General features: G+C 35.9%; 1 protein-coding gene and 1 long non-coding RNA gene across 8 annotated transcripts in view; one reads left to right on the forward strand and one right to left on the reverse strand.

The window, feature by feature from the left end:
• The window catches only part of CNOT2 (CCR4-NOT transcription complex subunit 2), an 80,816-nt gene that overhangs the window by 10,144 nt on the left and 52,609 nt on the right, over positions 1–18,063 (reverse strand). For all 7 annotated transcript variants that reach the window (XM_017822170.1, XM_017822169.1, XM_017822164.1 and 4 more), the window contains 8 exons: positions 13,254–13,320; positions 9,782–9,929; positions 8,984–9,166; positions 7,029–7,108; positions 5,767–5,892; positions 3,113–3,237; positions 1,533–1,653; positions 1,265–1,421 (listed from right to left, as the gene is read on the reverse strand). In XM_017822170.1, coding sequence (XP_017677659.1) covers positions 1,265–1,421; positions 1,533–1,653; positions 3,113–3,237; positions 5,767–5,892; positions 7,029–7,108; positions 8,984–9,166; positions 9,782–9,929; positions 13,254–13,320 — 1,007 coding nt within the window. The remainder of the gene's footprint in view (positions 1–1,264; positions 1,422–1,532; positions 1,654–3,112; positions 3,238–5,766; positions 5,893–7,028; positions 7,109–8,983; positions 9,167–9,781; positions 9,930–13,253; positions 13,321–18,063) is intronic.
• Positions 6,471–10,966, forward strand: LOC108500843. Its single transcript, XR_001876019.1, has 3 exons — positions 6,471–6,564; positions 7,477–7,557; positions 10,434–10,966. It is a non-coding gene; the product is annotated as an uncharacterized LOC108500843 (long non-coding RNA).

An 18,063-nucleotide genomic window follows, 5' to 3' on the forward strand; every position in this document is an offset into this window, starting at 1 on the left:
AGACAGATATTTTTTACCATCATTAAGTACCTCACAGGGCAGAAAAATTTGTCTTTTCATATGTGAACTGTTTTTAGTTTTTCAAACAACAATTCACAGAGCAAAGAACGTTTAACATAAGGCAAGATGGCAGGCCAGACACGGAGGACTGCATGGGCTGTTTGCAAAACTTTTCTGTAGCATAAAGTAAAACCAACTTTATAATAAAGAACTGTCTGGATTAAACATTAACTCTATGCTCTCCATCCAAGAACCTAAATACGCTATACAGTAATTAGATATTAAGAAAGTTAAAAATCCAGCTATTTACAGCACAGTTGCTAAAAAATAAAGAACCATTTCTCCTGTGCTTGATATCCACATTCATTAAGTTTCCACGATTATATGCAGCTCCATATAAATTTGTGAAAGATGGAAACTGTGCACGTATGGTGTCTGGTCTTTGTTTTTTTAATACAGTATATGCAAACCTTAAAATACGTATATTACTCTGTCTATAAGGCTAATGCTATGTAAATCTCTCCTGGAATAAAATGGTGTGAGACTGTCAGCTGAAAGTCAGAGCACCAGAAATTAAATTTCTCTCACAATTACAGTTCCTAGAAGACACCAGTCTTGTCCAAACTGCACTAAGTTCCTTCTGTAACTAGTGGAGAAAGAGAGGCACCCTGGCTTGGCTGGTTATTCATCTCACCTGTCTTACGCACTTCTCTTACCATTAGTGCAGTCACTAACTGCTTTTCTCCCCACTGCCTCTATAGCAAACCTAGATGACTAAACTAGTTCACCTAGGTGAACTGACTAACTAGAAGTTAACTATAAAACTGCATTTTCATTTACATTTATCTTCTGTGCAGTGTAACACTGCAGGTGCTCTGTTCATTATTACACTAAGTCGAATTTATCCCCCAGATTGCTGAGAATTACGTGTAGATATCCCCAGGATATATTATTATTTGAAAAGTAACGTATACATGACATTTATAAACAATATGCTGTCAATTCCTTGAAGAAAGTCCTAAAGAAGTTAGGAGAATAAGCAAAGCCATTAGGTTTATAGAAAGCTTGCATAACAGGATTTCAGCATGCCTCGAAGTACAATTCTCTTCTTTACAAAAATTTTATTTTACCATCATTACATTTTCAAATTTTATTTGGCAAAATACCTTGTGGGTTTGATAGTCAAGTGAGTTAAGTGAATGTACTATGAATGACAGCATAACAAAACCAAAACTGAAGACAGTATTAAAAACCAGGAACTTACTCAGGAGAGTTCAGATTGAGACCTAGTGTTGTTAAATCACTTCCTAATGCAAGATGTACCATTCCTGGATCTGTTTCTGCTGCCCTGATGAATGTTAACAAGCCAATCATTCCAAACTGGTCCGTCACCATCCCTTGAGGAATGTTGGTAACCCGACCTGGGCAAGAAGAACAAATTAATTTTCTCCTTTTAAGAAGTGGAGAAATCGACAAGGGGATCTAAAAGACTTTCAAAACTTTTAAAGCAGAAAAAGTGGAATGACACGTACCATCAGGTAACACCTGGATCCCTTTTTTCTGCTGGTTGTTGTTTTGCGTAGTTGAACTTTTATCTCCAGGAAACTTGGGCCCATCTGTGCTGGATGATGTTTTGCCTGATGTACTCAAATTCTATTAAAAATAATTTGCAGAGTTGGTATGATGAAAACAAACCAAAATGCAAAAACTCACAGATCGTATCTTTCAGTCAAGCACTCTAAGCCAGTACATCAAGTCACTCTAATAAATGGCTCCAAGCTGAAGCTCTTGAGTTCTGCTGACAAACCTTAGGTAGTGTTTACCACTTCCTAAAGCATACCCACCATACAGTAAGTGTTATTAACAGACTAACAGCTTGCAGTTTAAAAGGATAAGGAAGTATTTTACACCTGATTTGGATCTCCCAAGTGCCTGTGACTAGAGTTTCTTTTGGACTCACCCACATCCTGTACTTTTCCCCCCAGTCTTGCTCCTTTATAACACTCCATGACATAGCAACAGATAATAAGCCAATTTCAGGTGCAAGCAACATACAGTAAGCATACTTGCAACTATCAGGAAAGACATGTAAACACTATGTCTGGCAAGAAAACTGACTGTGCTCTAGGTACTCAAATACTGACAAACGAATCTGCCATATCCATTATTTCTCACTCTTTATTAATCTTTAGAACAAGTTTACAGTAACACAATCGCATTTACTCCCTCTCTCCTTACTGTACTCAATGCTAACTGTATCAGAACATCTTCCTCACAACAAAATTGGCTACAACATTTGGGGCCCGGGTTTCCTACTGCCCCTTTTTTTGAACAGTTGCATTTTTTAGTTCTCACGTGAGTTATTAGTCGCATCTACTATTTATTCATCAGTATTTATGCCACCCTCATTAACACATTTTTTGCAATTAAAATGAAACAATCAGAAACTAGAACATTTTGTCAAAAAACTGTGAACAACTGTCCTCTATCATCCACATTTTGTTCATGTTTCATTTGCAATAAAATAGCAATTTTTATTACAAATCTTTCAAACAATGAAGAAAAGCCCATAATTTTAAGAACTAAGCTACATATCTAACTCATTATAATTATACCAATACTTAAGATACAATGTATCCCACTAGTCTACAATATAACCATGAATGATCTCTATTAAAAGAGCTTGTTCCCTTTGATTTCACATCTGCATATAAGAATTTTACCTTGAATTGATATTGTACCACCTAACTTTCAAAAGATTTGACAAATTTGAAGAAAGAAGTTATAACGTGTAAATTACTACTACTGATGAGAGGCATCAACAGCAAAAAATGAGCTGCAACTGACAGAAAAAGAAATTATGAATTGCAAACTTGAGAAATATATACCAATTCTCAAAAATAAATTTTGAGGTGTCCAAGCAGGGTCACAGTGACTGTTTGGACCAAAAAACTTCCTGAGAAATTCCATGCTGCTTATGCTAAATCTCTTACCAATTTAGAGGGGCGAATTTGAAAATCTTGTATTACAGATATAGTCACTACCCATTTTAAAATATAATCATCAAAAGAAGTATGAACACTAAAACAGAGAAGATTAAGGGTTTACTTACAGATTTATTGTCATCATTACTTGATGTTGGGTCTTTGTAGCTGGAGCCTGGTAATGCTGGAAAATCTTCATTGTGTATTGAAAAGTCCTGGGACTGCTCACTTGCTGGTTTTGTTACCATTCCAACTATCATCAAAATGCAAGCAGGAATAACATTAAACAACCGCTAAGTAAAGACTTCTGCTGCTGATCTTGCTCACTGTCCATTTTCACTATGCTCAAGCTGTAAAGCGATGACTTTTAAAAAACCAGGTAAAGCAAAACAAAGCATATTCATTCAAAACATCCTCACACATTAGACTAAAGCCTTTTATTCAAGTGTGAGCTGAGAAACACTATGGGTTAAATTCAAATACATCCACTGCCCCCTTGTTTTGCACATCTAAATAATCAAATAATCTTTACAGGCATTATTAAAGCTGTAGTCAGGTAAATCCACTGATGAAAGATGTACTCTTAAGAGTATAATATGTTTTTCCTCCATCCCCTAATTGCATGAAGAATTTTGTAGCATAATCTCTTCAGAAGCATGTATTCTCAAAGTACGCCCAGCTAACTTGCAACAGAACATGTCACGAATTAAATACTTGCCTGTGACGTAAGAACAACTCCTACTTTCAGCATGAAAACTGAGAACATTTAGCCTGCAACTCTCAGTGCTCTGACCCTAATTTCAAAAGAGCAGGCCAGTCACACTGGAATTTGGATTCTGACTACTGAAAAGCAAAAAGGCAATGTGGTTTGTTTTTTTTCCCCTTTATGCCAGTTAAAACCAAACCAAACCAAGTTCCCACAGGATGCACCCAAGAGCAAATAGACTTTTCTAGACACAGGGAAGTAATACAGTGATTTGGTTGCAAAGAACACTGCAACAGAGGAACAGAAAACAGAAGGAAGTCTAGGGCCTATTTTTCAAAGATTCTTAGTAGATGTATAGGATCTAAAATGGTTCAGTAGATGACTATATATGACTATTCTGAAGTTAGAGGTCAAAGTTCCTTTATTTAAAAAAAAAGAACAACACTGAGTTAATCTTGTTTCTGCTGTCCAGCCTTTTCATCCAGAGTTATTACAATGTCTTCCACTGGATAAATAAACCCGATAATGAATTAACTTTAATGAATATTTTTATTCTATCTAAAAGTTATTTGAAGTATAATTTTCCTGAATAATCAAGCATGAAGAAAGTATGTCTCTGCTCCGTTTCAAACCTTCTTTTCTTGTCCACAACCAAAACTGCTCTCCATTTCTGTCTTGGAAGACAGCGTCGAGTGCATCTCACATCTCCTTTTCTGTATTGTTTCTACCTCCATATGAATCCCCTGCGTTAAGCAGCTCAAGATAACTCTTCAAACAGAGAACTTTCTTTCGTGGTTCACCATACAGTTGTGCAAACGGCTATGCTAGCATCAAAATGGGGAAATGGTGTAAGCATGAGAGCAATTACAGGGGATTTTTTTATGCTGCAGTGCTGTCGAGTGCTGAACTCCAGATCCATGCTGGAAGTACATCTGGAAGTGGATCTCCCTCCTACCTTCTATCATTTTTTCATATAATGTCTTTTCTTTCAGAGTTGGAACTAGATGACCTTTAAGGTCCCTTCCAAACCAAGCCATTCTATGATTCTACAATGGACAAAATTTCATGCAAGCTGTATTAGGTCTCCACTCTTGGTCTGAGTTTTGAGTGTCTTTGTTTGGGGAAGTGACTTTTCCCTGTGTTTGGCACAGGCAAGTTTAACTTGTTTGGTTCTTTCTCACAGCTATCTTACACAGAGGGCCTGGTTATGCCAAATCCATGAGGCTACTTTCTGTTGATAATGCGGTATATATTATCTCCAACTACAGTTTGAGCTATCTCTGAAAAACACCAGCTTTTATAGTTAGAAAACACTAAGTTATTTTTGGTTAAAAATTTGACAAGTATCACAAAAATAGGTTATAAAAGCAACTTTTCAGAGTAGCTGATGCAACGTGCATGACAAAATCTACTAAAGCAGTAACAAAAAAAAAGTTTTGTGCCTCACACTAAGCTTACCTGAATTTTTTCAAGACCCAATTAATAAGATTTGTATCCACCTAAAGTTTTCTCCTTTTATTGTTTTTAAGTTGTTCAGCAAGAACTATATAAGATACCCACTTGGAATCTGACTGATAATAGTTGATGCTTACAGGTTATTTTTTTTGAAATTTGATGTTTTTCATAAGAGTGACGGTGAACAGTACTACAGCAAATACTATTAACAAACAGCAAAAATATACAGTATGTTTACAACTGCTGACTTTTTACACAGTAACATCTCTACTATTCAAATACTATTCCTGTAATTTATTACTCAGACATCAACAGCTCTTGCAATTTGAATAAAACCTGTTACCTAAGAAATACCTTGAGCGAGCAGCCTCAGAGTAATCATACCGGACAGACCAAAATACCCAACAATCTCTATTGACAGTAAAACTAGAGCATATGAATTCTGATACTTACAATGGGAAGTCTCCAATCACTGTAATATTAATTATTTCTTTTTTTAAATGAGTCTTAGGAGTTTACACATCTGGCATTTTTGAAAAGACTACCTATTGTCTTATGAACAGCAAAAGCTGAATTAAGCAAATACCTATTTCATTCAAAAAGCTTTCAGTATAGTCTTACCATAGGGTGCCCTTCCAGCTAAAGGGTTTATTAATGGAGTTGGATTGCCACTTCCTTCCCTTCTGTTTCTGTCTGCTAGTGCTGGAAAATCTGAGAGGTCCAGTCCTGTCACATTTTCACTTCCATCTACAATAAAAACAGATATTTTTAATTTGCTTACATACTTTGCTCAAAGACTTCATTATGTGCAAGATAAACGTAGGACATATCTTCTTTAAGTTGGTCTTTTTTCTTGTACTATTATTATCACAAATAACTACAGCCTTTGTGTTACAAGACTTGCCTAAAGAGGACCAAGATGTTGGAGGTTTGCTTTTAAATAATAGCTAGTCAACAGCATTTAGTAACAAGGTCTACTTTTGAATTAAAGATTGCACGCGTAAAATACAGACAGACGATCAAAATTACAGTACTAGGATAGGTGGCCTGTTTTAAATTTGAAGAGCTATCAAGAAGAAATTTGAGAGAATAACCCATATTAGCAGCAGCATCAAAGAGCTCTATTGTCCTTAGACAAAGTAAGACAAAGCTGAAGCAGCTGAAGAGCCAATGCAGTGCAAGTTACATGGGAACACTTTTTCATTTGCAGCAGAAAATACTACATGGGTGAGGCCAGAGCTGCAGCTCTACAAAAATGTCACAATGTCCTAGGGAATGCCCAAATCCTTCCACTCTTGTGATGTCACCAGCACCTCAGGTTGCTTCATATATGCAACCACCTACAGAAACATCAGCACACATGAACCTAAGGCATTTCTGCGCAAGGATATTTTCCACTCTCTAGTTCATTAAATTCAGGTGAAGAAGTAATTTCCAGAGAAAAATCACAACTGAAACAACTGACTGAAAGGAATACATAAGCCAGCTGTTCAAAAGGAGCTTGAGATTTAAAAAAAAAATGCTTTTCCACTGGTTTTATGTATCTAATGTTTTCACAGAAAATGGATAAATCTTTTCTTCTCTGATGTCCTTATCAATTCCATGAGCTATTCTGCATTTCTAACCAACGAGGTATAATCTATAACCACGTGAAGTACAGCAAGTATACTACAGAGTACTTTGTCTTCAAAAGTTTTAAAATCCACTGCTATGAAGTAGTAACAATTTGCTAGCGCTGCTCTTGGAGCAGCATTTCTATGGAACAACTGAAAACTATAAGAAAGTTGCACTCCAACAGAACAAAGTTTTTTCAATGAGACTTATTTAGTAAAAAAAAAATCTCTACTGTAGTTTAAGATCAACATTAAACAGAGTAAACTCACCCGTTCCATTAAAAATGTTACTTGATAAGGAGTTATTCATTCCAAATGCCTGATTTCTGTTCATCCCAAATCCAGACATACTGTGAAAAAAATTCAGGAAGTCAGACAAAAGGGTATACGTACGTTTTAATTTCCAGTGGAAGGTATTAAGGGGGCAAAAAAAACCCTAGGACATTTAAATTATTTCAAGCTTAAGCAACCCATATTAGCCTAAACTCAGGTTTTAATTATTTTCCTTTATACTTCTGAAAACTCTGAGCAGCAGAGTCAATCAAGTCAACTAGAATGACTTCAAAATAGCTCCGTTTTTTAATAGCCAGCATGTCTTAATATATCTGTCAACCAACAGGTTATGACAAACACAATCGTTACTCAATAATTTCATACAGAAAAATGAAGCAGCAGTAAATGCAGCAGTTAAAAGTCAGACTAATTCATTCATTTGCAGGTGGGAAGCTGGATCATGAAAGTGATCAAGTTTGTCACGACTCACATAATCTGAACGATTACGGTGTGCAATCAGCACCAGGTACATACGGCATTACTACGAACATAGGGATAGTCTCTGTCATAAGAGGACACAAGCTAAAGTTTCATACAGTCAGGCAAAAATACCTGAAAACATCTAAATATCATATAGGTCTAGTGTGGTTGGAAAAACAACCCCACAAATAATCTGCTTCATTCCATGAGAGCTGGAGATGTTGAGAAGCTCAAAGGTAGGCCCCCAGCTGAGTAAAATTCTGAATGTCTGCCCTGTGGGAAATCACGACATTCACTTTTCCCCCGTAACAGGATGAAAACTGATATTTTAGAAATTTCCATTAAAAAAAAAAAAGAAACACTTTCCTAGTGGAAATCACAGCAACTTTTTACACAGTTACAAATCTGAAGCATTTCACTCTAATTTGAAATACCCTTAATTGCTTCACGTTCAAAAACCTAACCTAAAAATTTTCAATGCTCCAACTAAACAACTATTCAGAAAACACTTCTTGGAAGTCACATAATTCATGCACCTGACAAGCAAACACCATAAACTTTTTCCCAATAATGATTTCAAAATTTTGCTAAATATATCTATTAGCAATTGGATATTGTACTACTACTATACTTCTGTAGCCTAATAAACTGTGGAATAAGAACCTGTCATTGTTCCAGAGATATTTCCTTTTCAACTTGTAAAAACTGTAGCTTCTTGAAAGTGAGATATACAATGAAACAGTGAAAGATGAGGATTTTAATTAAAATGCTCCTATGGACAGGGATTTCATTATTTTCTCTACAGCTGAATGAAATTTAAACACATAATTTCTATACATGTATCAATATCCAATATTATTGTCCTCTGCATGTAGAGTTTTTAAGTATGTTACTACTCCAACCTTCTGAGATCTCAAATTTCAAAAACACTTTAAAATATGATATTATCTTTTAAAATTATCCTCTCCTCTACTTGACACTATACAGGATAGAAAAGGCATATTCTATGTAATCAGAGGCAAGACACAAAGTCTTCTCGGACTCCAAGAACATAAACTGCTACCACCGAATCGCTAGTGCTGTGATCATTGAGAAAAGCATCTGTATGGCTATATCAGTGTGAAACTACAAAACTAAGTAGCCTGATTAAGATTCAGATAACTGTGACATTAGTTTTCACCTTCCTTTATCTATTTTATAAAATACTGTATTGGGTTAGAGATGGCACCTGACTGCATTAGCATGTTTGTGCTCCTCTAAGCGCGACCCCCCTAAGGAAAGGCCTGAAGGGAGAAAAAGGACAAAACCAGGAGCACAGCGATCATGAGGTCATGGAACAAAGCAGCCAGCCATGCAAAGCTGTGACTACACACATTAAATAATTAGAACTAAGACAGTACTTACAACAAGTTTATCAGTATGAATTAGCATGTACATGGCTCTACAGGGATGGTCCAACTAAAGAGCCTTACCTGTTCACAGTAAAAGGTTGTCGAGAGGGTTGCTGCTTTGGCATACATATTATGCTTGGAGAGCTTCTGTTGGGGCTGCCTAACCCTGAACTGCTCATGCTGTTTGTCCTGCTGGGAATTCCAATGCCCTGACCAACCTGGGAGTGGTTCATCATATTCCTAGGATTCATAGGCAATATCCCCCTGAAAGAGAAAAACCATCCACAGAGATGAATCTGTACAACAGTATTTGGTTACTCATTTGTATTACTAATGTAGGATGGACTCTGAGCTGTTGCAATTTAATTTGCACTTAGTGACCAAACAGCATATTTGGATTACTCTCTATAATTAATGCAGTTCTGGATTTCTTCAGAAATACCAGATGACCCTTTACATACTAATCAAGTCCTTGGTCAAGTTTAGATAAATACTTAAATATTATAAATACAAAAAGGTGTTACAACTCCTTTTTTAATGAGAGCTTCAGACCCACTATCTTAATATTCTTACACAGTGTATGGCATCCTACAAAAATTTTAACTGTACATTTACCTGAACAATCAAATAACAACCTCTTACATTCTGAAGCAGAATTTGCCAGCAATTTGTCCTTTATATACAAAAATCAAATAATGTCTCACAGTAAATCCTTACTATTTTACTGTATTATTTCCCTAACACAGGCAGTGGTCCATAAGAAACTACTTTTCTTCTTTTTTATCAGACTGTAAAGTAGGTGAGGCAAAATATGCAGACCATTTAACAAGAGCTCTGCAAAAAGACACAATCGCAGAAATATTGGCTATCAATAAATACCTGCTCGGAGATGGAGGCGTGTGAAGTGACATTGTTGGTACCCCTGTTGTTGGCGTTACGTGGCTCGGTAACTGAGTGCCTTGTGATAAGCTGCGATTTAACTGAGGGGTATTGTTGCTCATTCCCCTCATTGGAAGGCCTAGTGCACCTATTGAAAAAAAATTCAGAGGGGTGGAGATACAGAGCAATCAGGAACAAAGTCTTCTCCATCAGGTGTAGATGGAAACAATTTATGCTGACAACGTACCAAAAAGTGTAAAGACTGAAGGAAAGTGCAGTGCAAAACCTAAGTCCTTGTTTGCATAGTAGATGTCTAATTATCAAATTCAGCCCCATTTCTCTTTAACTTAGACAGGCTCTTTGAGGAATTTCTGTATTCAAAGTCGCTAACAAAATTTTGTTTCCTTTGAGATGTATACTGTAGATGAAGGGTTGAGTTTTGAGTTTTTTTATGAGACATGAAAATCTACAAATTATCTCATAAAAAGGCAGCATTTTGGGAAAATTAGCAACTGCACTCAAGAAATATGTTAACTGGTATATATATTTGGCCAGTATTTAGAACATTGATTTGTCTTGCTAAAAATTAAGCAAATCTTTAATAAAAAAAAGAAAGTGATGGATATTTACTTAACAGTAACATTGTTTTCAGGACAACGAAAGCAACATTTTAGGCCAATTCTCTCTACAGTTTAAGTTGCTTCTTTATGGCAACAGTACTTCAGTGTCCATGATCAAGTCAAGTTTGACCTTTTGAGAAAAGAAAGCAAGCAGAATTTTAAATGCCCTCTATTTGCATTTAGAAACATACAGAAGAGTTTTAACATTGTGATCAAAAGTATTTTCTATACAAACAACTGTGTGACAGAATAACGCAAGCTTTTTTTCACACTTTTTTCAGTAAGGTAAAAAAATAAGTTACTTCAATTTAGAAGAGCAGAAGATAACCAGTTACTGCCCTGTCCCAAAATGTCCAAAAGGTTTATGAAGTTCCTCATCATTCTCACATCACTTTTCTGTGTTTATGAAGTTCCAGAATTATGCTCAAAGACAAAAAAAAAGTCATTTAGTGCAGCATAGCAATAGGAACAAACTTAGCATATAAAATGCAATAACTGTAAGTGACAGTTCCTATTGCTTTGGCACAAGGCTGCTGAGGTAGACTCACAGAACTCAAAACCTTATCTTGCAGACCAAACAAAAGAAAATTATGATGTATCAGCACTCTCCCATGGTAGATCGCCGCTGCAGAAGAGCTGAATATGCCATTGTATAATGTGATTAAATACTAAGAATGCAAAAGACAGACATAGCATATGCTCAAATTATTATCAAGACAAGGTCTGAAGAAACCTCCCAGTCATTTAGCTCTCACACTTAAAGAACTGGTGTCTGTGTCCTATCCTACAATTTAAAATCCAGAAAGTTTGCAACAAAACTCGAAGTGTTTATAATACTCAAATCTGTCTCTATACATTCAGATTAAGAGCTAGTGTAACTTGCTATAACAAGCATCCTAACACTTCATTAAAAGCTGATTATATCAAGGTGTTCACTGTAAATATTTTGGCAATTTACTGCATCAGAATAATGACAATGAGCATAAACATATATTATAAATAATATTTCACACTGATTAACAATTACATGGAATTTTAAAAATAAAATGGTACGAAAAAATACATACACTTTTAAACTAGATACAGCACACCAAAAAACCACAATTACAACATTCAAGTTAATTTTGTGCAAGCATTTGTTTTAGCAAAGCCAGTTTTACACTGATGGTTATTTCTTCTTGTTGGCTTTCTTTAAACTAGAACTTTTAATGATTAGGGATGTTGCAGCGAAGTAGAATTATATTCCTGGCAGTTGAAATAGTCACTGAGAAAATACCCTACTTTTTTCTTACTTTTTCCAGTTTTCTAATTGAGACAAGAGATCTATATGGGCTATACTGGAGGCTGATCAATGAATGGCCAACTTCCTTTCTAATTTTATGTCTAAGTTACATTAACTTTATAACATGGCATCTTGCTTAATGACTGACAGCTACCAATCACTAAAGGCGCATAGCCATTATCAGCTTTGTTTTTCCTAAAAAAGTATTTTAATCATAAGCATGACTTCAACACAGAAGTTTCTTGTTGCTTTTCCTCAAGATTTGGTAGAAATTGACTTCTGATAATATTTACTTTTAAGTTTTTGGCTATGTATGCCTCCGTGTTAGAGATTACATCCTAGGCACCACAACCAACTCTATGAACAACTAAGTTGATGAAAAAAGTTGACCTTAAAAATAAACAACAAATAACTGACAAATAGAATGAATAAACTATTTCAGTATCTGTAGACAGTTAAGTTTGAAAGATTCAATTGTGCCAGAATCAGGACCCAAAAGACAAGACACAAACAGGACTCTTGGACTGGCTAGAAGCTGCTCATATAAATCCCAGTAGCATAATCAAATGCCAATTTATATTACATAGTCACTCATCAATGGCCACTGAGATAAGTAAACAAACCCTACAACAAAAAAGAAACCAACAAAAAAGAAAGTCCACTATATTTTTTAAGAAGCTATTTGAAGAAAGCTCAAAGAAATTGGGAAGGCCATGCATCTAGCAAACAAAGCTTTTAGTTTGTCCAGACAAAAAGTCCAGACTCTCTCAACTACTCTGAAGACACCTTTTCGTAGAATCTGAGTCAGAAGCACTTGGCAAAACAGCTGAAAACATTCAAAACCACACAGTGACACAGGAGAGATGATGCTCACAACTAGTTTTACTTGTGGAACTGTATCTAACTCAGATATTCTGAGTCACTGTCTGAATGCACCTCTCAGTTAAAAGGAGCTTTAGTTCTCAGCACTGGCCCTAAGTTAGCATTACATGTGACTGTTGCTCTATAGGTCTTCTGTTGCAACAGTGTCCACAAGACTGGCAGATACAGATGAAACTTCCAAGGTACAGGAAAGAAAAAAACACTGGTGTAGAAGGCAATAATCTTACTGGCCAAATCTTTGCCAAATGCAAGTTGTCAAGCACATACACAAGATTCAATGTGCTCCAGGAGAGCATGAAATATCAGTTATATTTACGGTATAATTTCCTTCAATTCTTTACATATTTTTCTGAACTAGGCTCATTTTGGCCCAGCTCACTTTCTTTAGGTTTTCTTTCAGAGAATCATGCTTAAATCACAGACATTTTTTATAGCATGGTTATATTTGGATATTTAACAGTTATACAGTGTCAGTATATGACACTTTGCACATTAAACACTGCAAAAATGCATACTAAGCAAAGCAAAAATATATCTTAAAAAATTAAAATAATTGCACATAAGGGGACATACTGTCATTTTTACAATCACCAGAAAACAAAGCCATCTGCATATTCTCTATCCAGAGTGTGCAACTGTAACATATTTAGCATAAAATAAACATATAACCAATAAAAAGAATTCTTACTTTGTTGCCCGTATAAACTTGCCCCAAACTGAGACAGCTGACCTGATGTTGATGGTGATGCCAGCATCTACAATGTAAGAAGAATAAAAGGCTATTAAAGACACGAAAATACTATGCTATCTTGCTCTGAAAGTTTGCAACAGTATGTTATGCCAAGAAAGCCAAAACAACTGAAAACTCCTTCAAAGTCATCAAAAATTTTAGAAACTCCCAAAAATATCTGCACAGTAACACCTGTAACAGTATATTACACATCAGTGTTCTAAGAGGAAAAGAATCAACTATTCTCCGTGCTGCTGCAGAAATGGAAAGTATAACTGCATTTGAGAAACAGAATACATAAGCTGAACACTTGGAAAAAACTACTTTGTGATCCTAAGGACAGTTAAGTACTGGAACATCAATTTCTGGACGTCTTTAAAGAACAGATTAGTAGTTAATCAACATTAGGTATAGCTGATTGTCTCTTGGAGCAAGAAGAGCTATTAGTTGATCCAATCCATCCAGTTCACCACAGAACATGCTACTTGTACTTACTAACATATGGGCAAATGTCTGCTTGTTTAGTTAAGTAGTCTGGACTAACTATTTTAAGATAGTTTCGTGGAAAGAAATGTCTGGATTCTTAGACATAACGTGATTCCGTGCTTTTTTCAACTTGAGAGCAAAAAATTCAAATCAAAATAACTTTTACTGTGATAAACTGTAAATTGCTTTGTTGGTATCATCTAGACAGATGTAAAACCTAAACCTTATAAACTGAATCAGCTAGTTGTCTATACTTGGGCCAAATCCAGATGGTAAAAATGCGAAACAAGACATGCAAGTAAGTCACTGAACATCAAAAATAGCATTTATATCTGTAAATCATGAAGTATTTATGATTTTTTAAAAATATATACAGAAACATGGAAAAAGAAATTACAGCATGTAATTACTGTAGACCATCAGAAAATGTATCAGAAATATCTTCTCACACATATTTCTCATATATATATATATATACACACTCATATATGTTCCTATGTATTATACTCACACATATTTCCAACAAAATGCTCATATTTGAAAGTAAGCAACTACAGGAACAAACATCCACACTTGTGTACATAAGAGGTTTGGAATAGCAAGACAAAAAACTTTCTGCAAAAAAACCCCCAAACCTATAAAATGTGTCAAACCAGACCAGATATCTCCTTTCTTAGTGAAGAACTTGCTGTGAACAAAAAGAACATTTTAAATTAAACTACCTGTGGCTCTAACTCAGCACTCACAGCCAAGTTCACAGGCCACATCTGCATCAGCAAGTAATGCAGCCAAAGACAAGTGCACTTGTAAAACAAACAAGTTGGTTCTGAGTTAACATAGCTACTGTATTTCTAACTAGAGCTAGCCATGACTAAAACACCTGATGCCATGGACTGAATGCCCATTAGTGAGTGGTACATGTCTGGTGCACTTCTGGAGCACCTCTTCCAACCTGTTTTCATCCAGAAAGAATCAAATTCACTCACACCAAGATTGCTCTGCAATGCAAACCAAAGCATGCTGAAGTGGGGACACTTGGGAGACACATTTCGAAAGCACTCTTCCCCCAAACTAACAAATTGATTAAACATGGATACAATAAGCTGCTACAGTAGTTTTAAGAAAGTGCTCAGGTTAAAGACAGCAATATTCAAGTCTGACAAGTTGAAAATCCTAAAATATGTTGCAAGGTGTGGCAAATTGTAACTCTACGGGAAAAAATGAGATACCTGCAGAGACAATGATAAGGGCTCACAAGTCAAAAAAATATAAAAAAAACAACAAACAAACCAGACACTGAGATAGAAACATCGGTCAAAAACTACTCCTAACTTTGGGACAGATTAATTAGACAGTTAAGCCAAAAAAGAAGGTCTCATAAGAACAGTTGCTCAGGGACTTAAAAAATTGCTGTGATGGCATGTGATGTAGTAAGTAGAAGATGGTACAAAACCTCAGCATAAAAACCTTTCATTTGTAATGTTACTTTGGACTAATAAAAACAATTAGAAAACCCCTTAGAGGCACTACATTATGTGAAAGAGAGAAAACGAATCCCACCTCTTCTACACTGAGTACTACTTGATTTTTTAAATTCAGTTAAAAGGAATGGAAAATAATATTTATTAAACACTGCTTATTAGAAAGAGGATTTTCTTTTGAAACATTGCAAAGTAGGTCACATCTATTGTGTCATTTACTTTTACATGAAAAGTTAATTGCAAAATGACTTGTAGAGAAACCTTTATAGAAAACCATAATAAAGACCAAGCATTAAATTCACTAAGTCCCACAACTTAGTCTTAATGTTATAATGTACTTAGAACATCAAAGATAACAAACTTCAAGAAGAAATCAATAACAATTGCTGTGGATCTGTTCCAGGCAAATTAAATGCAGCATTTCTCTAATCTCATGGAGAAGGAATATGCTGTATGGGTATCTCAATTATTCCCTCTCTAGTTTATTAAACACTTTTTTCTATTATAGGAAGGAACAGTTTAAAATTGTCTTGTTTTTCTATTATTTCCATATAACTTATATCAACAAGAAAAAAAAACAACTAAATTTGCCAAAACCTTAACCTATGCTACCAGGACCTTGATTTTCATTCACAGCCTCTGAGTCACTAATATAGGCTACTCAAACTTTGTCTACCAAAGATAATGACAACTCAAAAGGTACAGTGTTAGTAGTACTAAAAACATTCCTTCTGGCATTTTGCAATCATTATTTCACCTGGCTGGACTACTTGCCACACAACACACAAAATATAACCAACTCTCCAAGAGCATACTTGCAACTGTGGCTGGAAGTCAGCCTTGAATTTCTTTTAGTCTACAACAGACAAAGGTCATAACCTTAATAAAAACTAAAGCAGACTAAGCCTTAAGGTAACTAAAGCCTCTTCTAGTTGTTAAAACCTATTAAGCTTTAGCCAATTATGTCCAAATCTTAAGGAAAAAATGCTCAGAATTATCGTGGCAACAATCTAAATCGATTTGCCAGCGGTTAACAGCTACAAAACCCAGTTGTAAAAGTAGCATGGCATTTCTGCTTCTATTCCAACCTTGTATGACTGAACTAGACAGATTGTTTCAAGTGGCTTTCCCTGTACATGTTTTTAGGAGACAGAGACTTGCATCTCCCACAGGGCACAGAGACAACCAACCAAAAAAGACCTTGTGTAACATGACGGGTGCACTTTATTCTGCCAGTATATGGGAAGTACCAACACTCAGTACTGGCAGGCTGAAAGACTGAGTTGACAACAGTCAACTAAGACATGGACATAATTTTACTCACAAGTCTCAAACAGTCATAGCACAGTTCTGATAATGGAAGATTATGCATCTAAACTCAAACCAACTGATGATCCAAGCAGATGGTTCAATTTTTCTGGACTGGTCCACACTAAAAATCAATAAGCTGTAAGGGGCTATCAGGCAATTTCCTATCCTTAGTGCTGAATGAGATTTTACTGTAACTGCTTTCATTAACTCTTAATGGGTTTACTGCAATAAATTCACTTAAGAGTGTCAACAATCTCGAAAAAAAAAGCACCAGCAATTGCTTAAATTTGCTAGAACTGTGAAAAAACTGCTGCACTTTAAAGCCCCCTCAGGAGGCCGGCGAACATAGGCTGCAGCCTCCCTGAAAGCAGAGGGAGGCGGTGGAAGGGAGGTCCAACACTAGAGCTGGCTGAGCAGGTTCCTGCTTTCCCCTGCACTGCAGCATCCTGCCTCTTCCAAGCAAAGACCCCACTCAGCGTGGAGACAGCTGTCCATCACCATCACCACCACGGTAGCACACCTTGGCAGGGTGGCACCAAGAAAACTCGGCAAAGCAACAGTACTGTGCAGGCTGCTACATTATGCAGTTATAGCCTAAAGCTACTTTCTTAAACGCAGGGCAAGCTGAAGTTAAAATACATCAAGCCAGCACTACAAAGTCAACTGCTAAAAACAAAACAGGTTCTAATAAGCAAGCTTGTGAGTAATATCTGGTCTGATATATGATGGATTTCTCAGAGGTGCAAACGTCAGCACCATTTTGTATTTGCACTTTATTTCTGGTACCTGTCATCTGTGCTGCACTATTTAATAACATCTGACCCACAGCCTCAGAGGAAAGTGTTATACTGACCTAAAAAATAGTAGTAAACCAAGTCAACAAATAACAGATAAAATTACACGTTTTTCTAGAGTCTGTCAGTTTTTTAATAGGGTTATTAGTCCTCCTCTTTAAACCACTTTCTAATACAGTGCTCGCAAAATTCCCACGTTGCAAGAAAATATCCGAAAATATTTCCAAATCTCAACATCATAAATCAATGAAGAAGTTTTGAAAGCCTTATAAATGCAGCTTATTATCTGCAAGTGAAAATTATTACTGATGTAAATAATTTGTGAAATGTAAACCGAAACACAATCCTAAAAAATAAATGAAATTTTATTTAGTCTTTCAGATTTCACCATTTATGGGTTTGATCTTCTGCCTCCAGTGGCATTTGGGAATCCCCAAGGAGGTAGGACCACACTGGTGATGGAAGCAATATCTCAAGACCTTAGAGGCAAGATGTTGTTTTTGAATGACAATGACATTATTAACACGAGGTTAACATGATTACCCAAGCAAAACTCCAAAAACAAATTCTCCCTGTGTAGATACATTGCGTATTAATAAACCAAAAGATTACTGAAAACTCGTTGAAAGATGCTATAAAAAATGCCAAAGCAATTAAGAACTAGGACAACAAAGTAAATATTTTATAAATAAGCTG

This window comes from Lepidothrix coronata, unplaced genomic scaffold, assembly GCF_001604755.1.
Source record: "Lepidothrix coronata isolate B3197 unplaced genomic scaffold, Lepidothrix_coronata-1.0 Scaffold95, whole genome shotgun sequence".
Taxonomy (NCBI): Eukaryota; Metazoa; Chordata; class Aves; order Passeriformes; family Pipridae; genus Lepidothrix; species Lepidothrix coronata.